Genomic DNA, 25,283 nt, shown 5'->3' with positions numbered 1-25,283 from the left:
CCTTTTAAAAATCGCTTGGCTATTATAGTTCCTTTATCTTACCATATAAATTTTAGAATCAGCTTGTCTATCTACATTTTAAAAATCCTGCAGAGATCTTGACTTAGACTGCACTGAATCTATAGTCAGTTTGGAGAGAACTGATATCTTAACAATATTGAACCTTCCAATCCATGAACATAGTACATGTCTTGACTTGTTTAGGTCTTCTTTGATTTCTTTCATCAATATTTTGTGCTTTAGAGATGTGCATAGGGAATATTCACATATTTTATTATATTTATACCAAGTAATTTCATTTTGATGCTATCATAAATGGTATCATCTTTTTATTTGGCATTGCCTTTTTAAATTCAATTTCCAACTGTTTGATGTTAATTATACAGAAATACAATTGATTTTTCTATATTAATCATGTATCCTGCAACCTATGTTAACTCATTTATTAGTTCTATTAGCTTTTTTGTAGATTTCTTGGGATTTTCTATGTAAATAATTATGTTGTCTGTGAAAGACTGTTTTATCTCTTCCTTTATAGTTGGCAGACCTTTTATATCTTTTTCTTGCCTTATTGCACTGGCCAGGGTCTTCAGTAGGATGTTAAATAGGAGTGGTGAGAGCTGTGATCCTTGCCTTGTTCCCAATTTTAGAGGAAAAACATTCAGTCACCACTAAATACAGTGTTAGCTATAGGCTTTTTGTAGATTCCCCTTATCAAATTAAGGAAGTTTACTGAGAGTTAGTTTTTTTGTTTCATCATGATTGGATGTTGAATTTTGCAAAATTCCATTTCTTCATCTATTGAAATAATTTAGCTGCATCCCATAAATTTAGTTATTTGTGTTTTCATTTTTATTAATTCACAATATTTTCTAATTTCCCTTGTGGTTTTTTTCTTTGCCTCATTTAGCAATGTGTTGCTTAACTTCCAAGTATTTGTGAATTTTCCAGATACTTTTCTGTTATTAATTTCTAGTTTAATTCTGTTATGGTCAGAAAACATATTTTTTATGATTTAAATTATTTTAAATTTATTAAGATTTTTTTTAGGCCCAGAAAATGGTCTTTCTTGGTGAATATTCCACGTGCACTTGAAAAAAAAATGCCTCTTTTATAGTTTTGAGGTGAAATGTTCTATTGATGTTAACTCGGTCGAGTTAGTTGATAGTGCTGCTCAAGTCTTCTCTATCCTTACTAATTTTCTGTCTTCTCGCTCTGTTGATCACTGAGAGAGGAGTGTTGCGGATTTGTTTATTTCTCGTTTCAGTTCCATCAGGTTTTGCTTCATGTATTTGAAAACACCATTATTAGATACATATACATTTAGGATTGTTATGTCTTCTTGGTAAATTGACGCTTTTATTTTCTGTATTATGTCCTTCTTTATTCCTGGTAACATTCCTTGTTCTGAAGTCTGCTTTGTCTAATATTAATATAACCTCCTCAGCTTTCTTTTTATTATTGTTTGCATAGTTACCTCTTCCATCTTTTCACTTCTAACTCATCTTTGTCTTTATATTTAAAGTGAGTTTCTTGCAGACAGCATATGGTTGGATCTTGTTTCTTTAATCCGGTCTAACAATGTACCTTTTCATTGTTGGGGTTTTTTTTGTTTGGTTTTTCGTATGTTGAGGAATTTCAGATTGTATCCTGGACGTTGTGAATGTTATTTTGTGTAGACTCTGGCTTGGTGGTGATGGTACTAATCTTGGCACAAATCCGCAAGAGAAAAGAGGGGGGAAAAGGGCAATTCACCCCATGCAGATTACTGCTCCAAATTTTGACTCCCCCACACCATCTGCCTGCTTTTGTTTAGTTTTCAGAGTCGTTGTTATGTTTTGTATTTTTGTCTAAAGTTTTTATGTAATCGGCAGGAAAGAGGCTGAAGTGAACTTACTCTGTCTTGGCCAAAATTTGAAACTGCTCTCCAGTTTATTTTGATTTACTGGAGTTTAAAAAAGCTAAGAGAAATGAAGTCTCAAAGCACCACGAAGACGGTGACAGCAGGAGAAAAGCCCAAAGCTTGAGAGGCAACAACAAAGACCCATGTTTATAACCCTGTTTAGATGTCAGGGCACTCCTTCTACATTGCAAGTATCCGGGCCAATATGATTACTTCCATTTTTTGGATAAGAAGGTTAAGGAAGAGCTGGTGATTTGCCTGTTTGGTCTCCGATCTAATCCCCTAGCCTCCTTCTCTGTATTTCAGAGCACCGACCATTGCCAACTACATTCCCCAAGATTCCTCGAAAATTAGCTTTTAATTAGATTCTGCCAACAGGAGGCACAGGCATGAAACTGGAGGGCAGGAGGAAAGGAGAAACCAGACTGTTTCTCCCACTCTCTCTACTTTGGGCAGCATCCCCAGCAACAGCTGTCTTGCTTCTGTGGTCTGGAGTCCTCAGATACCCTCTCCCTCAATGTCCCTGCTGCTCTGCCCTGGTTCCTCAGCTCCGTAACACCTCCTCCACCCCTGTCCTTCCCCCTCCAGGTGGTAGTGGTTTCCTCTTCTACCTGATCTCTGGGTTGCCTCACATCCCATTTGCCCTTTCAACTCTTGCAACATTTTTTGAGGAAGATCAGCCCTGAGCTAACTACTGCCAATCCTCCTCTTTTTGCTGAGAAAGACTGGCCCTGAGCTATCATCCGTGCCCATCTTCCTCTACTTTATATGTGGGACACCGACCACAGCATGGTGTGCCAAGCAGTGCCACGTCCGCACCCGGGATCCAAACCGGTGAACCCCAGGCCACCGAAGCAGAATGTGCGAACTTAACCACTGCGCCACAGGGCCGGCCCCCTGTTGCAACATTTTGAGAACTGGTTTCTTCTCTTAAGTTCCTGCTACTGAAATACCGGCATGGCCTCTGTTTATCTGGATTCGGACAGATACAGTCCACGTGGGAGGGCAGAACAAAAGCTCTCATTCAAGTCTCCTGATTCAAACGTCAGTGTCTTCCCACTACCCTTCTCTGGCTGGAAGAGAGGATCAGAGGAAACAGCACACCTTCTGGTCAACCAGGAGGGCAATGCTTTGGTCTACGTTGCCCATTATTTTACAGGGATGTAAAAAAAAAAAAAAGTTTTTCATATATAATTAATTTTCTAGGGAAGTCTTACATTCACGGGCATGCTACTTTTGTGTTAATACAGTACATTATCACTTATAACTCTGCATTTTCCTCACCTGTATCCTCACTCTCCCACATGTTCTTTTGGAACGGGGAGTAGATAAGCCAGAGAAAACTGAAGTGACTTCGGAGAGACCCAGCAGAGCAGGATTCGAGAAGTGAATGAGAACCAGGGCTGGGACTGAGGCAGGACTCCAGCTGAAGTGGTCAGTAGTGTCAAACAGAAGATGGGATGGCTTCACCCCAGGAGCAAACCAGGGGTCGTAGGACCCAGTGGTGTCTGAGAGGGATCAGAGGCTTGGCAAAATCCTCAAGGCCATAAGGTAAATAGCAAAGAGGGGAGGACAAAGCTTCTTGGCAGTCTCCAGAAGGGGGTGCAAGAACCAGGTTGGGCTTGGGGCTACAGACAAGGGAAGAAAATGCCTGACCCAGCCACGGACCCCATCCGCCAGTCCAGGGCAGCAGGACAGCATTTGCTGGTCTATGTCCTGCCATGGGCTTATGAGACAGAAATAAAAGCAGAGGCAGCATCTGTCACAAAAGACCTTTAATGGCCTCCTATTTATGGTTCTTTAGTTCATTTGTCCTGTTAGAGTTGAATAAACTGTAATAACTTATCTGACATAATAAGGAATGCCACATGTACAACAGATACACCTGGCAGGTGGCCCAGGCATGAGGGTGTCACAAAATAATCACTTAACAGAAGGCCCATAGACCTGGAGACCTGTCCCAGCCACCTGTCACTCCTTGTGCCCGGGATCCACACACAGTCACTGTGCCTGGCTGAGCACCAGTTCCCATGGGTAGGAAGAGGCAGGCCCCTCACAGCCTCTGTGGCTGGACCCTAACACTGAGCAGAGATGCCCAGGGAAGACAGTGCATCCTACAGTCATTCCCCTGAGGACTCACGTTCTGCAGTGCAGGCCAGGACTGCACCCCGAGTGGTGAGGCTCCCCACCCCTCCTATGACCCTCCCTTGCAGTAATATCTGAGAGGTGGGCAGAGCCTGGCACTACCCCTAAATTATGCAAGGGGAAACTGAGATCAGGTTCTCAAGGGCACACTCAGACTGAACGGAGAACACCAGTTGGCACTCTTTCTCCCATGCCACGTGGCTTGCTGTGCCCTGAGCCTCACATTCCACCTAGAATACCCTGGGTGGGGGTCCCAGGTAAGATTCTTAACCAAGGGCTGTCCCAGTCTCCCAAAGTGCCCACCCCATTAGTCATCCCCGGTGAGGGGTCTGGGCAGAGGGGCAGGCAAGCAGGGAGAAAATTCGGGGAACTGCAGGTAAGGGACCAACCTCTCTTCAGGTACCCTCCTGTTGCCCCCACACCTGGTTGTTCACAGATGTGGGAGTGGAAGCCTATTAGAACCACTCGAGGGAAACTGTCTGCCTGAAAGGTCTCTGGGGAGATCGTGCCCTCACAGGAGGGACTTCTGTCACAAGGTCCTCCCTCAATGTGTCTTTGATGGAACCCCGGACTTCCATCCATGTGGCTGTATGTAAGGAAGACCCTGACTCTAGTTTCTCCTTGTCCATCACACTGCTCCTTCTGTCATCCCGTGGGTCTGGGCCAGGGAAGTGAGGTGTCATCCTGGGGTGCAGACACAAGTCCTGGGGTGGGGCTGGGGCTGTTTCCTTGCTTCATGTCCCCCACGAGACATGGGCCCATATCAGGGTCAAGACCCATCCTCACTGAGCACCAGGCCCCTGCCCGAATCAACCCAGGCCAGAGCTTCAGGGTCAGTGGGCCACAAAGCCATCAAATGTGTACACGAGGGCGTGTGTGCGTGTGAATAAGCAAATGCTTGGGCCTGGGTCTGTAACCCAAGTTCCAATACAAAGATACTTTGTATTGGGATGCTGGAGCCATTCCTACATGAAAAGCAAGAATAGAACCTGTGCTTGCTGGTCTTAAGATCAAACCTCAGAATGGTGGTTTGAAGGTTTTCTTCAAAAGAAAGTTTGAAGGAGAAACCTCAACAGGCAAGACAGATAAAAGCAGAGTTGTTCCGGTGGAAGTGGGAGTGGGGGTAGGGCTGGAGACCTAGCCTTTGCCTCCACCCCCACCTTCCCACCTTAGCAGCCCCTGACAGAGCTCTGTGGAACACCAGAGGTGCCACAGCACTTGGTTTGAAAACCAGTGTGTCAGAGTGTCTACAGATCATGGGTCCTGGGGACCTGTGCTTTGACTTCCCTTTCGGGGTGAGGAGTTGGGAGACAGTGATGGGGGGAGGGTGCTCCCCCTTCAACGGGCCTCTCTTTGAAGCCACTGTGCAGTGACCCTGCAGGGGAGTGGTAGAGCTGGGGATCCTGCCCCACGGGTAGGCCATTTCAGTCCTAGAGGGACGACAAAAGTGATGGAGCTGCGTGGCCCAGGATGGCAAAATGCCTGGCCCGATGCAGGCTTAGGAACAAGGGGGAGTCTGTTTTGGTCCTTGTTGACTTTAAAAGGAAAAACATCAGAACAGGTATGGGCCTACATCCATGAGACCCTGTAAGAGTTCAATATTGGGGCCTAATGCCTTCCTGTGGGATGGGTGGGGAATGTCCAGTCCCCAGTCCCTGGCAGGAGAGAAGCTGCCTTTGTGGGCTGCTGAGTCCACTGGGGAACGGGTCAGCTGGGGCTCAGCTCTCAGGGGACGAGGCCTGGGTTCTCCGTGGCCAGAATCCCTCCCAAGTGTTACCAGGAAGAATTGTAGGTTCTGGTTGATCCTGGAGGGGGCCTTAGACTTTGAAGGGAAAGGTCAGGCAATTTCTATTCCACCTCACCTTTTGGGTTCTTTGATGGAGCAGTGGTTCAGCCCTCTCTGGGCTGGGGGGCTGGTGGCTCTCCTTCACTTAGGATCAGAGCCAAGGCTTCCTGTGGGGTCTGAGAGATGGGAGATGTGGGTGACATCGGGCCTAGGAGGGTCCAAGATGCCCTGTCCCAATCACTGACAATATCCACTTGTCTCTCTGTCCTGGTTGCTGGGACCACTCTCCGTGGGCACAACTTTCCTGAATAGTGTGAATTTCCCTCTCGGCTGGGCCACCAAAGCCTAACTGGCTGCTTCTCATTCTGGCTGACATCCGCCTACGTGGGAAGGGGGCAAGAGATGAGGATGGGTGGGAGGAGGGTTCAGCCCACAGCAAACTTCCTGTGTGACCCTGGGCGACTCCCCTGCAGTGGCAGTGCCGTGGCCTGTGCAGCCATTTGCAACTTAACAGAGCCAACCTTCATCTCCACTGACTTTCAGCTCACCCGGGCCTCACAATTCCTTGAGTCAGGTGGGAAAGAGATTACTGTCCCATTTTATAGTTAGGGAGCTCAAGCCCAATAGGTTGAGTGCCTTCTCTAGGCTACATAGCTGGTTGGTGACAGCCAGGACTGAGGGGCACTGGGCACCTGCAGGCCAGCACGCTCTTCACTGCACTACGTGAGAAGCAGCTTGTCAGCAACTCCCCAGCTGAGCCAACACCCCTAGGGATCCCACTCTCGCGTGTCTGGGCTTTGAGACTAAGGAGGCCCGTGGAGTCCCGCCAAATAACCCAGTCCTTAGCTTCACAGGGACTGAACTCTTCTCGTGATGGGAATGCTGAGGAAGTCCAGCTGGCCCTCTGCCTGGGGGTTTTCACCAGAGCCGTGCTCTTCCTTGCTGCCCAGACTGCCACCTACATGCCACCCCCACGGCCAGCCGGAAAGTCCCAGGGTGGAGCTGCATGGCCAGCACAGGCCCCAAATGTGTGCACAGAAAGAGCCAAGACTGTGGGCTGGTGCCTGGGGCCCTGTGGGGCTCCCTACCCTCAGTTTCACTCCAAGGCCTCACCTGACTCCAGACGGGCTGAGTCCAGCTGGAGAGGGGCCTACAGAGAAGGACTCTGTAGGGGGCTGCAGCGGGAGTGGGGTCTGGAGCCAACCAGAAGCTTGGAAAGATGATCTGGGCCTTTCTCTCAGGAAGAGGCCAAAGAAAACGCTCTGGCCTGAGTGCCCCACCCACTGGGCTGCATCGCCCAGCTGTGCAGGAGGGTGCCCGGCCCAGGGGCAAGTGGGGCTAACCTCCAGCCTGAGCGCCATTCACAAAGCTGTAATTTCTAACACGAGCAGAATCCACCTGGAAGGGGCACCGTTTCTACATCACGTCAAGGCACTATAAGGACGAGCAGCAGCCATGGAGCCCTGAATGCCATGGCCCCCTGTTACTCCCCCCGTAACTTTCCTCTGACCATAAGCTTCCTGAGGACAGGGGCTGGGACTGGTCATCTCTGTGTCTCCAGTGCTTGTCACTGAGCAGAGAAGCTGTCAGCCAAGGGATGGTTAAGCCATATTCAAATGAACGTGACCACTGCCCTTCTGTACTCCTGCGCCCCGAGACTGAAAGGCTGCATGGGGCTACGATGCTTCCTGCAAGTGGACGCTTCAAGTCAACACTGGGATAAACCCAAAAGGGTGAGTGAGATGTTGAGATGGAGGAAGTGCAAGAAACCAGCCTGACAATCTTTTGTGTGCGTGGGTTAGGGATGGCGAAAGAGGTTTGAGGGGAGTGGCCGCCCCAAATCCTAAAGGATCTTGTACCAGCCCCAAAGGTTCCAGGGGACAACGGTGGAGAGCATATGCTTGCCACGTGTTGTTCCAGCATTTCCTCAACTCTACAGCAGCCCAAAGGAGGTGCAAACTGCCCCGCAAGCTCTCACAGGGGCTACGACTGCAGGACTGGCCCGGGGAGTGTGGCTGCCCGAGCTGACTTGCTTCTGACCTGGGGTAGAGGTCCCCAGGGCTGAGTCTTCGTGAGATTCAGAAGGGACGGCTGGGTGCAGTGTCAGGCCCGGGCAGGGTAATATCACCACAGGAAATGGCTACAGAGTCCACCCCAGGTGGGGCTGGGCTGAAAAGGGCTGAGACCCCCACCTGTATGATGACATTCGTGGTCTCCCTTTTCAGGCAAGTGTGGGATAGAGATAGAAGGGAGCAGGCATTGAGGACAGATCCTCATAGTTGCTTGGGTATCAGGTGAACCTCAGGGAGTCTGCATCCACAGGGGGCTGTGAGGTACTGGAGGCCCTATCACAACCCCCCACCCCCACCCCCAAGCCTTAGCTGATACAAGCTCTGTCCTTCTCTAACACTCGGGCCCCAGGGCCGAGAGTCCTGCTAGCTCTGGCCACAGGCAACCCCCCAGAGGCCCAAGAAGGGCCCTTCCCTGGAGGGGGTAGGGCAGGGGCAGTGGGCTAGGAGCTCTCCAAGGCCTTGCCACCTCCGGGGTCCAGTGAATCCCCTCTGGAGGCAGATGTAACAGTCAGCAGCCCTGGCTCTGCTCACCAGGCCAGAAGCTCTAATATTCACAAATTCTTAGAGATCGGGAGGGCCTTTTGTGATCATCTGGTCAATCCCATTGGTTTTCTAGGTGAAGAACTGAGGCCCAGAGAGGGAAAGAAACTTGCCCAAGGTCACACAGTAAGTGAGCATCAAAAGGCCAGACAAGAACAGATACCTTTTAACACTTTCTACCTCACCCTCTGCCTGCCCTGTTGCCCTGGAAATGCCCAGGGCCCAGTCACACCAATACCAGCCCAGAGATCACTGGGTACCCATGACACTGGGAATTACTGGAAGGTCATCACCTCCCCAAGGAAACAAAAGGCTCCTTGCTATCCAGCAGTCCCCTTCCTTTTGGGTCAGGGTATCCTGATGGACCCTACTGCCTTCTGAGAAAGGACCCCTTTGACTGTGGGCGCGGTGGCCTCAGGTGCTCTCTCAGCCTGCAGGGCCAGCCCCACCCTGGAGAACTGCAAGGAGGGGAGAGAGGACGCCAGTGACCCTGGCCCGTGGGATGGCTGATTGCTCTTAAGTCTACAAAGGAAGCGAACAGGGCAGATGCTCATCTTTCCGCCCCTGCCCCCATCCCTCAGAGCCACCCTTTAGGAAACCTCCTCAGGAGCTTCAGCTCCCTCTGCCGGGTCCAGGTCCGTGCATTCTGAAGGCCCCTCCCTTCTCTCTCTCTCTCTGCATATTATAGACAGGACACACGCATAAGATACAAGGTAGCTAGGATGTTACATCCTGGCGATGCTGAAACAGACTTGAGCTAGTTCACACTGCTTGTCTTCGACTAGGTAACTGCTGGTAAGAAAGTCAGTCCAGTTGCTTTTCTGCACTCCTGGGGTCTACAGACCAGTGTCACTGTCAGACACAGAGGGACATGGGGCGGGGACGGGGGTGGGAGGGTAGAGGTGTTTGGTGGGTCCGAACTGCAAAAAGGCATTGAGAATCTGTCCGCAGGTCTGCCCTGCCCAGCCAGAAGAGGGTGAGCTTCAACGTGGTCATCTTTTAGCTGCCAGAACTGTGTTATCCACCTGCGACTGTGGACATCCTCTCACGTGTCCTGAGCCCTCATCCCCACCCCTCCAAGCCCTCATGCCCCATCCTCCCCATCCCAAGACAAATTCCAAGGCCAGAGCCGTGGTGGCCTTTCCGGGGGGTCAGCAGGAAAAGAGGGGGGATGGAGACTGCAGTGAGGGGGTGAAAGGGGTGCATGTGGCCCTGTCGGCATGGTGATGTGGGGCCAATCCTGAGGCCAGAGGTTCCCCACGGTGACCTGGAAGACCTCTGGGGCCCCCTGGTAGAAACTGGAAGAACAAAGGGGAGGGGGAACAGGAACAGGAAGAAGACAAGTAAGCATCCTAGTGCGTGAGAGTGGACCTGGGCTGCCCACAGGGGGCTGGCCCCGTCTATCTGTCGTTGAGCTGTGGAGAGCCGGTACCATCCTCCTCCTCCTCCTTGTCATCCTTCATGCCCTTCAGTCTTTGGCGGGCAAAGTCCTCAAACACAATGTCGTCATCGCTGGTAGGAGACACAAGGAAAACAGGGCACGTTTGCAGGGCGGGGAGAATAGGCTTGTCCAGAGGGGTCAGAGGCTGGCCTCTGGGGCCGGCCTTGGGCAGAAAGGCCTGCCAGGCTGGCACATCTGGATGCCCACCAGTGGCACTGGGACTGGCCACATCTGGACTCCTAAGGGCTGGAAAGTGACCCAGTTCTTGAGGGGTTGAGGGGGGTATTTGGGGGGCAGTGTGGCTGGGGCCAGAGGAAGAACATACTCCCACTGAGAGGCCAGGCCACCAGTAGTTTCACAGCATATTCTGAATCCCCCAAGAACAAGCCCAAGAAACCCCACCCACAGAACTACCCTCAGAAGGCGTTCCTGTTTCTGCACAGGAAGGAGTGGGCTCAGCTTACTGGAAAAGAAAACCTTGAAGCCTTCTTCTGCGAGGAAGTGTCAGCTCACATTCCCCACTCAGGGATCTGTGATGGGGCGGGGCAGCTAATCTAAGTAGAGGGGCAGAGGAAGGGTGGGCGGGGAAGGGGGTGTGGAGCCGGGTTTCAGAATGAAAGACTGCTTCTAAGAACAAGGAGTTCCCTTCTACCATAAAACATGTCCACTCAGGCCCACCGAGTCCCCTGCCCCACAGAATTCAGCCAGCTGCATGGGGTGTCCTCATGGGGTGATCTGAGACCCTAATCCCGAATATCTCCCCCCTGGGACAAGGGAAGTGTGCATCTGAAGCTGGAGTGAGAAAGCTGCTTGGCCCTGGAAGTGATTAGTGAGCTGGCCCAGGTCCTCCCCCTCTGGCCACTGTCCAGTGACATAATGGCCTTTGACTGCAGGGAGATTCGCAACGGTCCTGGGGAGTCAGAAGCAACAAGATCCCCAGAGCCATCCCCACCCCACAGCCTGATTCCACTGGTTGGGCGCTGGCGGGTCAGGACAGCCCCAGGCCAGGGCCCCGAACCAGCCCTGTGTGAGCCGAGCAGGCGCTGTGGATGGACGAACGGACTGACGGACGGACGTGCAAGGACGAGGGAGGAAGACAGACCCCACCAAGGCAGGAGGAAGAGGAACAGGCACGGAGGGTCCTTCAAGTCACATGCAGGCAAGCGGGCTGCTGAAGAGGCGAGCAGAGGCGGCTCTCAGCAGGCGGGGTTAGACCTGCGACTCCTCAGGGTTAATAAGCATATATGCAAATGACCCCGTCGCCCCGCCCACCGCCCGAGGCCCGCCCCCCCCAGAACTCGGCAGGCAGGGTGTGGCTTACTTTGTGTCCAGTTCTATGAGATTGGTGTCCACAGGCGCCTCGTTCTCTGGAACTAAACATAGGGCGGGCAGGCGCCCACAGGTTAGTGGTGAGTGGACGTGAGGGCAGGTAGGCACAGGTCCGCACCCCGGGACATCCCAGCTAAGATGGGGAGGGCAAAGGAGGACGGGGAGTGGGGAGGGAGGGCTGATCCCTGGTCTGGAAGAACCCCAAATCATCCTAAAGGCAGGGAGAAGGGTCCAGGGAGGACCCGGGAGACGCACTGCAGCCCCAGGAGGACAGCTAGACTTTAGGACCCTGCTCCTTCGGGCATGTCGCCAACATGATTTAGATTAATTTCCTGCCTGCATGATTTTCGCTAACTCTAAGACAACCATTTTTCACATTTCCACATCTCTGAACTTGGGGTCTCTTTTACAATCAATGGCATTTCAGTTTAACTGAGGGAACATATTTCTTTTCTTGTGGCTCATACTACGATGTTGCCTCTTCCAAATGAAACAGTCCTAGATTTAAGGAAGTATGACCCATCTGGTATCACTTAGAAAAATGATGGGAATGGTGTGTCCAGGGTCCATCTTATCTATGCAACCCCTTCCTCCACACCTGGATGCAAGACAAGGGCTCCAAGCATGGCCAGTGCCCCCACCTCCACTCCCAGCCTCCCCACCCCATGGAGGACGGAGGCAGACCCTCTGTCTCCTGGGGGGTCAGATGCAAATCACAAAAGATCCTGCGGGGCTGGGGAAGAGGGGTGACCCTGGGCTCAGGCTGACCCAGAGGGAGGTGGGTGATGGGGAAACATGGCAGCTGGCAGAGAAGGGGGTCAGCTGTCTGGAAACCCCCACCCCAGTGACCCACAGACCCTGCTCACCTTCCCGATGTGGGGGTTCCTCTTTGGGCTTGGGGTGCATTAGGGTGAATGGCAGTTCCACGGCCACGTCACTGCAGAAACAGAGGCCCAGACCCAGTGAGCCTTGAGCGAATCAGGCTCTGAGACACACTGCCCTGTCGGTCTGAGGACTGAGAGGCTTTTATGGTCAGAGGAGGTGGCTCTGGGCCTCAAGCCCCAGCTCCGCCATTCTCTGAGCCTCAGTCTCTCTAGCAGTTGAACTAGGAGATCCCTTCTCCTGGCTCCAAAAAGAAATGGAAACCTCCCCTCTCCTGAGAAGCATCCCTGGATTCCCACGAGCTGGGAGGAAGCACAGGGGTGGGAAAAGCATTGCCCAGGACAGTGTGCACCTTGGTCACTGGTGGCCCCAGAGGTGCCCTGGGACCCTGCCGACCTCACAACGCCACAGCCAGCCCAGCCTTCTCTGAGACTGCCCTTCCCACTCCCTGGTTGGAACTCCCTCACCCTCAGTCCATCCCATTTCCCAGCATCTCCAGGAGCCTCCTGTAAGAGTGCTCAGGTGGCCTTAGCCTCCTGCCATCTGGATGACACACTGCTGAGGTCAGTTTAATCAAATTTGAGTTGGATGGGCCCCAGGCCACAGGGCTGTCTACACTGTGCATAGAGCCTTGAGGCCATGCGGGGATGGAGGGTGGGGGCTGTGGCATACAGGGGAGGTGCTGCCACCAGCCAGTGCTCCTGCCTGGGCCTTCTCTCCCCTTGGACCTGATGGACAGAATAATAACAAGAGCAGACACTTACATAATGCTGACTCTGTGCCAAAGACTATTCTAGAGTAACTTACTTAATCTTCATAACACCCTATTATTAATACCCAATGCACAGATTGGGAAACAGGCACAAGGAGAAGAAGTATCTTGCCCAAGGCCACACAGCTATTATTGGGAAGTGAAAGACAGGATTCTGACTTCATAATTCACACCCTTAGCCACTGTGTCAGAACAGCTCAGAACTGGGATGGTGATTCCCACCCACCCTCTCCTCTCCACTCAGACGAAAGCAGCCCTGAGAGCTCCCCCTCTCAGCGTGGGGTGGCGGGGGGGCATCACCTAGGAGGCCCTGCCAACTGTGAGTGACTCCAGGAACAGCCTCGTCTTACTGATCTTGCTGCCCAGGGCCCGCTCAGGGGAGGAAAGGACAGGGGAACGGAGCAGTCGGAGGCACAAGCTGTGCAGCCAGAAAGGTCTGTTCCACCAGCCCCATCGTTCACTGGGGGGTTTACACCCTCAGGTCTCACTGAGCTCATCTGGAAAATGGGGAGAACACCACCCACCTTCAAGAACCACTTCCAGGAGATGCAGTAGGAAAAAGCCTGGGTTAAACTGTGACACAGTGCCTGCCGGAATCATTACTTCCCCTCAATAGGAACGTGGGGGCTTTATAAGGCTGTTGAAACAATTTGGCTTTATTTTTGCTTCCAAAGGGGATTGCTTCTCCAGGTTCACTTGGAAGAGTGAGCCATCAGAATGGAAGCTAGTGGAAGACTGAGTTTGCCCACCTTCACTAAAGCCATATAGGATATGGATGGAAGAATCTGGACCTTAAAACGGTCTACCAGGCCATGAGCGATCAAGGGCAGGGGGCATGTCTAATTCCTCTCTGGGACCTAGACACCCAGCACAAGGCTGAGCATGAGTCGAGTTCAGAAGATCTTTACTGAATTATATTGAACTGAACTGCATTGAATTAATTTCACCTCTCCAAATGGACTAAGATTTCTTTGGGTGAGCAATAGTGCCATCTTGTGACAGGAGGAAGCAAAACCACCACATTTGGGGCGCGTGCATTTTTGGAATGTACATGGAGCCAGCTGGCTTTTTGTCTACAAGTTTCTTCTTGTCCAAGGAATCTTGTCTACAAAAGCGTATCTCCTCAGGACCTCTCCTTAGCAACACTCAGCCGGCAGTTAATCCTCATTAATGTAGAAGTTTGAAAGCCAGGAAGCCTGCATTTCTCTAAAACACCCTGTAATTCAGACTGATTGGGGGCCACTCCCTGATCAATGAAGCCGGGGTTTGCTGTCTGCAAAGGTCCTTGTCATTTGGGGGGGATGGAAGAGCAGGGCAACGTTTTTTTGTTTTTGTTTTGTTTTGTTTTGTTTTTAGGAAGATTAGCCCTGAGCTAACATTTGCCACCAATCCTCCTCTTTTTGCTGAGGAAGATTGGCCCTGAGCTAACATCCGTGCCCATCTTCCTCTACTTTATATGTGGGACGCCTGCCACAGCATGGTGTGCCAAGCAGTGCCATGTCCGCACCCAGGATCCAAACTGGCGAACCCTGGGCCGCTGAAGCAGAATGTGTGCACTTAACCTGCTGAGCCACCAGAAGGCCCCAGGGCAAGGTTTTTAAAGGAGAAACTGCCTCTCCTCAGTCCCTCTGGAGAGGGTTCTGGTCTGAGCACACGCCTGAGCCTGGCAATCAAGTGACCACCAAGAATCCTTCCAGCCCGGGGCCCTGTGGCTCTGGAAGTCAGACCAATGGTCTCTGGGCCCTCTAGGAAGGTGGGTGGATCAGGCCAAAGGGAGGGACTTTACCTGGACGCAAGATCTCCCAACAGGCTGGGTGGGTCAGAGGAGGCGGGAGAGGTGGTCAGGAGAGAGTTCAGAGAGGAAGAAAACAGAAAGCACGTTCATTCACCGCCTTGGCTGGCTGCCCACTGGGGTAGAGAAGACACTGGGACGCACTCCTACCCAACCCCTGCACAGCTGTGACCCTCACTCAGGGATACCGACATGGCATTAGCCCTGCCCGGGGGACTGAGATCCAGGCCAGTGTGGCCAAACCCCCGGCAAGGCCATGCTGAGCCCCAGGATCCTCATCTGTGAAGGAGACACAGACGCTAGGCCCTGTGCCGGTCGCCAGGGAAGCCCTGACTCTCCCACGGCAGAAGGAAGCAGTTTGCATTCCTCGAGGACGCCCCAGAGAAGGCGCTGGAGGCAGCCTGTGGGTCCCACAAGAGTCACAGGAATGCAATCCTGTAACACGTGCTCAGACCTACCCGCTGCCACCTGCACAAAGCATTATTCTAATAATAAAGGGGAATCTGTCTAATGCTGTTGAGCTTTTCAGTATCCTCATACAAATTTATGAATTAGACAAACTAGCAATCCTAATTTTAGGTTTGTAGCAACATGTAGACCCAATATATGGGGAAGTGTGAGAGTTCTTTCTGAGCCTCCAGCAGACTCTGCAGCAGGCAGGGAGAGCGTCCGGCCCACTGCTGGGACATTAACACCCAGCCTGCGACCTGAGATTAGGGGAGGAGAGTTCAGGAAATGTTTGGGGAACTGTTTGGACCTGTGTCTCCCCATCTGTCAGATGGGGGAGTCAGAACATCCCCACCCCAGCTCTGGGACTCCGAGCCCCTTTAGCCACTTCTCCAGCAGACCAGCCTGGGCATGAGCTGGGTGGGTGCTGTGCCGGAGCCATGAGGAGGGGCACAGCACCCCCTGGATAGCCCATAGCACAGACCTGTCGTCCGTGTCCCCCCACCCCTCACCGCCACGAGGGATAGGGAAGAGGAGGAGTGGGAGGGGAGAAGGATGGGAGGGACAAAGGAGGGGCTGGAGGTCCCTGAAGGGGAGAGGGAAAGGGGTGGAGGGGAGGAAGCGAAGGACAGGAAGTCCTCAAGCCCGGTTCACCCTCAAGGTGGATGCAGCGAAAAGGTTGGGCAACCAGGCAGAATGGGGCAGCCAGCTGCAAGGCGGCAGGGTGGCGGGGCTGTGCATCGTCAGGGACATGCCCCTCTGCACTCAGGGGTCTTGGGTGGGGCTAGAGCACTCACCCGCCCCGCGACACCACCAGCTTCACTTTCACTTTGTAGGAAACAATGATGCCCAGGATCTCTCTGTTGGCTCCTTCCCTCAACCTGCACAGCGACATAGGGAAGCCAGTTCAGGGGTGGAGGAGACACGGCGGGAGTGGGGTGCAGTGGGGAGCAGCAGCCATCTGTCCTGCTCCTGGGCCACTCGACCACCACGTGCAAGCAAAGCCCCGTGTGTGAGAAAGGTGAACTCTGCCCTCAGGGAGTAGGACCCTGAGCAGTTCCGTAGAGGCTGTGAGCCCCCAGGCCCCTTTCCTCCCCGGGTCTGCGTCCCAGCAGTTCAGACGGGCATCAGGCCCTTCCTGCTCTCAATTTCTCTGACTCGGCTTCTCTCTCCGCTCAGCACCCTGCAGGTCACAAGGGGCTGGCCTGGGAGGTCAGAGAGGGCCAGGCGGTGGGCAAAGATGAGGGGTCTCAGGGAAGACCCTGGAGCAAGTGGAGCCTCCATAACTAGGTCTGGAAGGCAGGGTGGCCTTGAGCCAGGGTGGAGGAAGAGGACAAATGCCCAAGGTGAGCAGGCAGCCTGTGCAGGGGCTGGTGGAAGAGCGTGTGGGCTGGAGCACAGGGTCTGTGCTGGGAGTGGAGGCAGGGATGCTGCTGAGGAGGCCAAAGGCCCGTGGAAGGGCCAGACTTCAGCAGGTAGGGCAAGACGGGTTCTCCACACACCCAGGGTTCTGCTGGAGTGGGGTGGCCTCAGAGAATCAGTGGCGACCATGGGGCAGGAGTGAAGACATGGCCTTGGAATCCCTGCCTTTGAGGGGTACCCCCACATCTGGTCCAGCCCAGCTCACTTCCCTCATCTCTGCAGACTCCCCAAGCCCCCCGATTCATCCTCTCCTGCTGGGACCCTTCCAGGAGCCACTCCCGTCCTTCCAGTCTTGCTCTGCCTCAGGGACGCAGCCTGTCTGACTGAAGACACCAGGTCAGGAGCTACTGCCTCTTGCAGGAAGTCTCTCCAGGTTGCCCTCCCCGAGGCAAGCCAGCAGAGCCCGGCACTGACCAAGGGAGCAGGGTCTCAGGGTCCCTCTTGTTCTCTGGGTCACCCCTGGATAGGGAGGCAGTAGGGGACAGCTTCCCTGGCAGTTCAAGCTCCTGATGATGGGCCCTGGACAACACGGGGGGAGGGTGGCCCGAGCCTGTACTGGCACTGCTGGGACCAAGGTGGGCGTGGACCCCGTGGCATGGGGGGGCATCCAAAAGCCTGGAACCAGGGAGGGCGGGTCCTCACAGGGTGCTGGAGGCCAGGTTCGTGTCTTCGTGCTTGAGCTTCCCGTCCAGGGCAAGGCCCCGCTTCTCTCGGTTGTTGGCCAGGAAGGGGGTCAGTGTGTAGACCTTGCAGAACGTCGAGCTGGGTGCCACTGTGTCACTAGGAAGAAGAAGGCAGGTGTGGACATGCAACCCCCCCACCCTGCCCCCGAGCCAACCCCAGCCCTCACCCCCAGCCAAGCCAGGTCATCCAGCCTGGCCCTGCTCCCAGCCTCCCACCCATTGCAGGGGCCTCTGGGCCAGACCCAGCTCTGGCAGAGAGACCACTGCCACCCAACAGAGGCACATCTCTGCTCCACACGCAAACAGCAGAGACTCTGGGATGATCCAACAACTTCATTCATGGTGCGTCAGCAGCTGCAAGTTTTAAACAGTTCAATGTGCTGCTTGACTAGGATAATGTTTTAGTGGAGAGGGCACGGACTTTATGTTTCTCTAACATTTTATTATGAAAAAATTTTAAACATCCAGAAAAGCTGAAAGAATTGTGCAGTGAACACCCTTACAGCCACCACCTAGATTCCACCATGAAAGCCCTACTCCCTTGATCTCAGATCCATCCTTCACGCATCGGGTGTTCCAACTGCTCCGTTTTTACCTGCTTTTGTTCTGTCCCTAGCACCCTGTTCAACAATGAGAGGGCTGGCATGCAGCCGACACCGGCAACCTTGCACTCAGCCGGCTTGGGTTCCAGCCCCAGCTCTGACCCTTGCTGGCTCTGTGAGACTGAGCAAGTCCCACCTCTCTGGCCCCACGTCCTCCTCTGGGGTCCATACTGGAGGCGGCGGCAACCCCCACCCCACAGGGCTTCGTGAGGACCAAGCAGGACCCTGAGTGTGAATGCCTCCCCGATCACCCAGGCGGACATTTGTTACGAGCTGGGGCCATCTGCGGACTTTGGGATTTCCCGCTCTTTGGAGACTATGTGTTCCTCTGGCTCTAGAGTCACTTCATATTGTCCCCCACCCCTTGCCAGGAATCTGTGCCTCGTGGCTTTGATTTTTTTAAACCAAGAATGGATATCCAACAACAGTGAAACGTTTGATCCAGTCATAGCGTGTTCACCTATAGGCATTAAAAACGATCTCAAAGACCACATGGTAACATTTTAAAAATGTTTTTAAGTTGCAAAAATACTGATGGCTATCATATGTCAATTAACACACACATACATGAAAAATTACATGAAATGCAATTGCCCCTCAAAATTATTTGCAGGCCCCCATAACTAGAAGGACCTGCAACTAAGATATACAACTGTGTATGGGGTGGGGGGGAGGTTGGGGAGATAAAGCAGGAAAAAAAAAGTTATTTGCAGGCCCAAGAGAGAAAACAGGTGTATCTTCTAGTGGGAGCATCTATTTCCTTTAGGGGAGAAAACATGTTTCACTTGAGATCGCTCCTCTTGCTTTAGCTGCTAACAAGCTTGAGACAATTTTCCATGCTCAACCATAGTAGCTCTTCTCAAACCCAGATTTTTTGTGTGTGTATAATTATTATCGACTCTCCCTCACACCCCCCTTCTACCCAGTGAGTTGGCTTATTCCTTTATCAGATAAGAAATGCTGTGTATCTAGTGTCTTGCCCTCTTTGCCTTGGCTGCCAGGAAGCTCAGAGTAAAGTATGTCCCTTCAATCTAGGTTTCTGGTACAGTCTAATTATTCTTTTCTCTCCATGACTCTAGTTCCCTCAGATTCCTTAGCTCTTATTTTGTCATTCTAGTTGTAGTGGGTCTTTTCCCTGACTGTAGCATGCATTTCTTTGTAGCTAAATCAAGTGGATGGCTTCTAAAAGGTTGGTTGGGATCATATACTCTGAGTGGCAAGGAAGTCTGAGGTCCAGCCCTCGCCAGGTGGAGAAGAACCATCTGGGCCTGGAGCTGGACCCAGGCTTCTCTTTTCCCCACCCCATCCCATGCATCCAAGGCCGGGCATGTGCTCACTTACTCAGCCTCCTCCATGGCCACAGGGCACTTGTACTGGGCTGTGTTGAAAAGGCAGATGTCCGCATACTGGCGCACTGGGGGAGAAGAGGCAACCAAGGTGGTGTGAGCCAGGGGTGCAGCTCCCAGGCATCCCCAGAGTTGGGGACATTTGGCCCCAGGCAATGGCCAGAGTCCACAGGGGCTTCTGCAGGAGATGCCCGCATCCTCCACCCAAAGGGCAGTCCCAAGCACACCCATTCCCTCTCATAGCCAAAAATCTTCCCCTCAAGGACAGCTCTGCCCGGAAACAAGGGGACCTAAGAGAAGAGGCAGCTTAAACAGTAAACTCATTACCTGGCCAATAAGCCGCCTGTGTTACCAGCCTCGAAAGCCTTATCCTTCGGCTTGGAGCAGGCCCTGGGTTTCCCCGTGGGCCACTAGTTATTTACAAGGCTGTTGACAAGAGGAGAGCCTGCAGCTACCCCAACCCTTGGGAGGACTGCCTCTTGCCCACCCCCTGGGCTGGCCCTCTGCCCACGATACCTGAGATCTTGATCTTCTTCACTGTCTTGTTGGTGTTGTTGGTGACGTGGACGTTGACACTAATGGGTTCTCCGTGGTAATAGATCTGGGAGGCGTAAGAAGGGAGAAGGGTTGGACTGACGAGTCCCAAAGCTCCAGGTAAGGGGGAGGAAGAAGAGGCCCCACACGCTTCTCCTGGGCTCCCCAGACCGTGGCCACTCTGGCCCCAAGTTCGTCAGCCACTTCCCACTGATGCTAAACCACCGGGCATGTTAGACTTCAGTTCCTTTGCGGGACCTTGAAAGATAACTGAATTGTTGGCAGTGTGACCTTGGACAGGTGATCTAAGCCTCAGTTTCCCCCTCTGCACAATGGAGGGGTTAGACTAGATGGTCTCTCAAGTCCCTGCCGGCTCTGGTTGCCTGGAATTTTAGACACAGGAGGGTCTGGAAGCAGGAGGAAGGTGGGGAAGGGCTGCCCCGCTCCCCCAGGGCCCTGGCTCTGAATCCTCACCGAGGGGCCCTACTCTCATCTTGCCTAAGCACTCGCCTTCAGCTGCCCCCGAGAGGGAGCAGGGTGCCCACCCCTCGAGGGGGGGCCAGCCTGAAGACGGGGGCTGGCAGAAGACCCCGGCGCCTTCCTCCAGTGGGTGTGTGGTCTTATAGCTCAGGTCGGGCAGGGGTAGAGCAGTGGGTTCACACCCCTCTGCCAAGCTGGTTGGTCCCAGGCTTGGGGCAGAAGCTCCTCCCCGAGGAGTCCTGGAGGGTGAGAGAGCTGGGGTCGGAGGTCCCAGCCCGGGGAAAGCCGCGTCTGAGCCTCCTACCTCCTTATCCAGGGAGGCCTCTAGGTGCAAGGGCTTGTCCGACATGAGGAACTGCCTGGTGGTCTCCGCTGTGGGCTGGGGGCCGGGCCTCTCCGGGGCATATTGAACCTTCCTGATGACCAGGCGCACAGAATTCCTAGTGGAGACGGGCAGAGCGAAAGCTGACCAGAGTCACCAGCCTCCATCCCCTTTCCCCGCAATTCTCACATCTCCTGCACCAGAGACTGCCACGGCTCCCCATGGCCTTAGAAGCCAGTCCAAACTGCAGAGGCTGGCATAGGCGCCTTGTCACCATCTGGCCCCATTCCATCCTCTCTCATTCTGTCCCCAGCCACCTCCACTTCCTCACTGTCATCCTTGATGGCCTCTCCAGTCCTATCTCTGAAGCTTCGCCTGCACTGGGCCCCCTGCCTGTTACACCCTCTTCCCGATTCTGCCCTCATTTGCTTGCTTCTTCAAGGCCCAGCCAAACGCCTCCTCTTCCAGGAAACCCTCCTGGATCCACCCACTCTGATCTTCTGCTCTGACCTCCCGCAACATCAGAGGCCGGACCACCCTGTGACAGCACTTCAAGTGGGTCTGTGTGTTGGTCCCCAGCAGGATGGTAAGAAAGGGACTACGTCTTCACTTCCTTCATCCCTTATGTCCCCTAGTAGAGCAAGCTCCTTCAGGACAGAAATGTTTGTCTAAATTGTTCACTGCTGTATTCTCAGCTCCTGTGACAGTTCCTGCCATATAATAAATGCATGCTAAATATGTATTAAATAAAAATATGCAGAGGGGGACGGGGCATCATGAAGAAATGGGGGCTGAGAGAGGGGACGGAGGCCCAGAGATGAGATGGGCTCAATGAAGGCGACAGGCTCACTCAGGAGGAAAGAGGACACAAGGCTGCGGTGAGGGGAGGGGGCCTCAGTGAGGCAGCTGGGATGCCAGCACCCCCATTTCTCAGATAAGCCGCCTCCACTCCCTGGAACCCAGAAGTCAGGGTTAAAGTCCTAGCCCTCTCCTTACTAACTATATGACCTTGAGTAAATGAACCTCTGTGCCTCAGTTCCCTCATCTGTAAAATGGTAATGGCAGGACCTGCCCCTTAGGGCTGCTGTGGGGATTGGATTAGTTCATACGTATCCATCACTTTGAGCAGAGTGTGCACCTAATGAGCCCTCGATAAATGACAGTTACTGTATCATTAGTAGTAACTGCGGCGTGGACTCCCATGTGCCATTGGTGGGGTGAGGGTGGTGACTGTTAATAGTGCCTCCTCTTCCTTGCTCAGGCCTCTCCCACAACCCACAACCCCCTTGTTTTCCCCTGGTCTCAGGTCTTAAGAAGAAGAGAGGGACAGGGAGGACAGAGAGAAGGGTCCCATCTCCCCATGCAGGAGGTGCCCAGGCTGGAGTTGGAGATGCCTGCAATACATCTTGTGGCCACCAGGTGGCAAACTCAGCCCATTCCCTCAGCAGCTGCAATGCAGGAACGTGCCTCAGGAGGCAGGTGCTCCAGCGGTGGGGGCGGAGGCCAGCCTCACCAGGAGGCAGGGCAGGATCTGACCCCAGGAGGGGCAGGCAAGAGAGTGGGGCTGGGCAGCCCACCCCAGAAGTCAGGGCCAGCTGCTTCCAGCTGCCAGCTTGGGCTCTGTCTGCCCAGGGCTGCGCCTCTTCAGGAGAATGCGGCCCCTCGTTGAGCCAGGGGCTCACCTCCTCCTCCCTCTCACCTGGGTGGGTTCCACTTTCTCCACTCCCCTCCCTTGCTTAGAACCCTCCAGTGACACCCTCCCCCACCCACCTCCTGCTGATGGCCTGCCTTCCAGGAGAACTGAGAAATGGGGGGTCCAGGCTGGCCAGGAATCATCTCGCTCACTGTTTAAGACAATCTGAATTTCATGGTTTTTTCCAAAACAAAATTAAAAAGACATGCAGTCTGGAGGAGGAGACTGGAGGCAGGGAGATGAAGGAAGTGGGTATGGTGGTGCAAAGAAAACATGCTGAGGCCTGAGTCAGGGCCATTGAGCCACTCCTCCAGGAAGCCCTCCATGACCTGCCAGCCTGCCAGAGTGCCCTTCTCAGAGCTCCCAAGGCTGGAATGTGCGGCCCCTCCTCGCGCACTTCCAGGTATTGTTACTTATCTCTTCTTCGGACTTTGCACAGCCCGTCTCCCTCCCCGTGCCAGCAGGCAGCCCACAGCCAGGCCAGAAGCTGCCCCCTTCTCACCGCTTGTGGATCTTCTCCTCCAAGTTCTCTGCGCAGAAGGCTTTGACTTCATAGTCCACACCACAGGCCTGTGGGGAAGGGGTCGCTGACCACAGGCCCCTGGAGAGGGCAGGGTCCCGAGAGCACACCCAGCCCACCCTCTCATTTTACAAAAGAGGATATTGGATGGGGACCCCAAGCTGCCACAGCCCGACCGCCCCTCGGGCTGACCCCGAAGCCCTGTGCTCAGCCCAGCACTGTGCCGCCTCCCTCTGCGGCTGCCTCCCCCATCCGACCTTCCCACAGCTGCTCCCCAGCTCCCCCACCCCTGGACGTCCCAGACCACCCTAACTGGGCTCCACTCCCTGGACTCATGCCTTGTCTGGGTGGCCCTCCTCATCCAGGCAGCCGCCTGGAAACAGCAGGCGCCTGGGCAGCCCTGTTTGGGGAGCACCTCCTGGGGACAGACCTGGCACCGGGGTGTGGTGTTTCTGCTTCCCACTCGACCCTCTCTCTCAGCAACAGGATGCACATGCTATTATCCCCATTTTGCACATGAGGAAGCTGGGGCTCAGAGACCTGGGGCCTGAGACACTAGTGGTGTCACTTCCTTCCAAGCCTCAGTTTCCTCACCTGTGAAATGGCAATGACTGCACCCCCATATGAGGTTGTGAAGCCCGGTGGTGGTCCAGAGAACATTTTGGTCCTGTGGCAGCCCACACCAAGGCCAGGAAGGGTGACTCAGGACAGCCTCTGAGCACAGAACTGAATGCGGGGCTAAGGGACCATATCTGTTTCCCTATCTGAAAAGAGACTTCTTCTCTGAGGCAGGATCAGCCTGGCCTGGACACAGGGGGCTTTCATGGGGAGGGCTCCAGCACCTCCCAGAGAGAAAGCCAGGGACCTGGGGACACAAGTGTCCTGGACCCAGAGAGATGCTCCCTTGGGGGTGACCCACCTTCCCGGTGTCTTCAGGACCTGGCTGCAACGTCACAGAGCATGGGAGGTTCGGAGGGATCTGTCAGGACAGACAGAATGAGCCACCTGTCACATTCACCACTGACCTCCCCGTGTCTCCCACCCCTGCCACCCCCTACACATTCATTCATGGGACCAGGGGCCCCCAAGGACAGGCCATGTCTCTTCCACCAGACCAGGGGCTCCAGAGTACAGACATGTCTCCCCCATCAGACCATGCCAAGTCATGCCCCACGCTGGGCCAAAGGCCCCTCCAGTAAAGACAAGGATTTAAGTGGTTTTCTTTATCTCAAGAGTTTAGCCCAGCCCAGTCCTCACAGAACAAAAGTTGAAAAAGGTCTTTCCATGACGTCTACTGTGGTAGGAAGAAGAACGGCCCCCCAAAGATGTCCACATCCTAATCCTCAACACCTGCCACTGTTACCTTACATGGCAAAAGGGACTTTACAGGTGTGATTAAGGATCCTGAGGTGGGGGCATTATGCCGGGTTATCCCAGTGGGCCCGATGTAATCACAAGGGTCCTTAACAGTGGAAGCAGGAAGCAGAAGAGTCAGGTCAGAGTGAGGGGATGGGAGAGAGACTCCACTGGCCATGCTGGCTTTGAAGATGGGGCCGGGGGCGGGGGGGAGTGGTTGGGGGGTTTGCTAGGTGCCAAGGCATGCGAGTGGTCTCTAGGAGCTGGAAAAGGCAAGGAACAGATTCTCTCCCAGAGTGTCCAGAAGGAACGCAGCCCTGCCAAGATCTTCATTTTAGCCCAGTGAGACCGGTGTTTGACTCCTGACCTCCAGAAATTTAAGATAATCAATCTGTGTTTTAATGGGCCAGTTTCACAACCATCAGGTTGGTGGGGGTTTGTTACAGCGGCTGCGGGAAACCGACACGTCCACAGTGGAGAGGACGCCTCTGGCTCCTCGGTCCTCTAACCTGAGCCCACAGCAAGGGGATTTCACTCAATCACAGAATCAGAGTCTGAAAACGGGAAACATTTAAATCCAGAATCTTGGAGTCTGGGAATGGAAAGGTGGCAGCATAGGGACATCGCCCCCCAAGGCCCCTGTCTCCCACCAATGACCTCGACTCAGGATGGCCGAGTAGCCCAGAGGTAAGGAAGGGTGACGCCCCAGCAGTGGCCAGAGAAGAGACACTTACCAGGTGGCCTAAGGGACAGTGCCCCCGTCCCAAGGTGCCCTGGGAAACGGGGTGATGGGGAGCTGCTGCCCCAGCTGCCCCCATGCGCCCGCCCGGGGCCTCCTAGAGGTGGCGCTCTGGAATGGGGCCCCAGGGGCTGGCGGTCCCTGACCTCAAAGGTGAAGGGGTAGGCGTGCTCGCCCAGCTTCTTGATGAGGCGCTCCTGCAGCCGCGTCAGGGGCTTCTTGTCCTCGGGGGCTGGCGGGAACGACTGCACGTTGGCCACAAATAGGTCCTTGCGAAAGGTCAGGCCCAGGACGTCCAGGTCCTCCCGGCCATAGCGGAAGGCGCAGGTCAGTGTCACGTAGACTGTGGGGGCAGGGCGCACTGAGAAGGGGCCTGGGAGGGCACATCGAGCCCCCCAGAGTGCCAGCTGCAGCCCTGGGACCAGACCAACCGGAGGCCATGGGTCTGTCCCAAAGCTCCTGAGGGGAGGGAGGCCC

At 54.1% G+C, this 25,283-nt stretch overlaps 1 protein-coding gene across 12 annotated transcripts in view; it reads right to left on the bottom strand.

Annotated features, from left to right (window-relative positions):
- Positions 1 to 3,663: 3,663 nt before the first annotated feature.
- ARRB1 (arrestin beta 1) overlaps positions 3,664 to 25,283 on the bottom strand; it is a 76,364-nt gene continuing 54,744 nt past the window's right edge. For 3 of the 12 annotated variants that reach the window (XM_008543011.2, XM_008543012.2, XM_008543008.2), the window contains exons 5-16: positions 24,953 to 25,149; positions 23,631 to 23,690; positions 22,694 to 22,761; positions 20,481 to 20,616; positions 19,679 to 19,763; positions 19,158 to 19,230; positions 17,174 to 17,311; positions 15,907 to 15,990; positions 14,657 to 14,680; positions 12,083 to 12,153; positions 11,209 to 11,260; positions 3,664 to 9,958 (exon numbers count right to left, since the gene is read on the bottom strand). In XM_008543011.2, the coding sequence (XP_008541233.1) occupies positions 9,847 to 9,958; positions 11,209 to 11,260; positions 12,083 to 12,153; positions 14,657 to 14,680; positions 15,907 to 15,990; positions 17,174 to 17,311; positions 19,158 to 19,230; positions 19,679 to 19,763; positions 20,481 to 20,616; positions 22,694 to 22,761; positions 23,631 to 23,690; positions 24,953 to 25,149 (1,100 nt within the window). In that variant the 3' untranslated portion in view covers positions 3,664 to 9,846. Of the gene's footprint in view, positions 11,059 to 11,208; positions 11,261 to 12,082; positions 12,154 to 14,656; positions 14,681 to 15,906; positions 15,991 to 17,173; positions 17,312 to 19,157; positions 19,231 to 19,678; positions 19,764 to 20,480; positions 20,617 to 22,693; positions 22,762 to 23,630; positions 23,691 to 24,801; positions 25,150 to 25,283 lie in introns of all 12 variants that reach the window. The other 9 variants (XM_070624129.1, XM_070624133.1, XM_008543009.2 and 6 more) reach the window with 4 other exon arrangements.

This window comes from Equus przewalskii, chromosome 6 (genome assembly GCF_037783145.1).
Source record: "Equus przewalskii isolate Varuska chromosome 6, EquPr2, whole genome shotgun sequence".
Taxonomy (NCBI): Eukaryota; Metazoa; Chordata; class Mammalia; order Perissodactyla; family Equidae; genus Equus; species Equus przewalskii.
The sequence above is the reverse complement of the archived record's forward strand: the minus strand, read 5'-3'. Positions and strand labels throughout refer to the sequence as shown.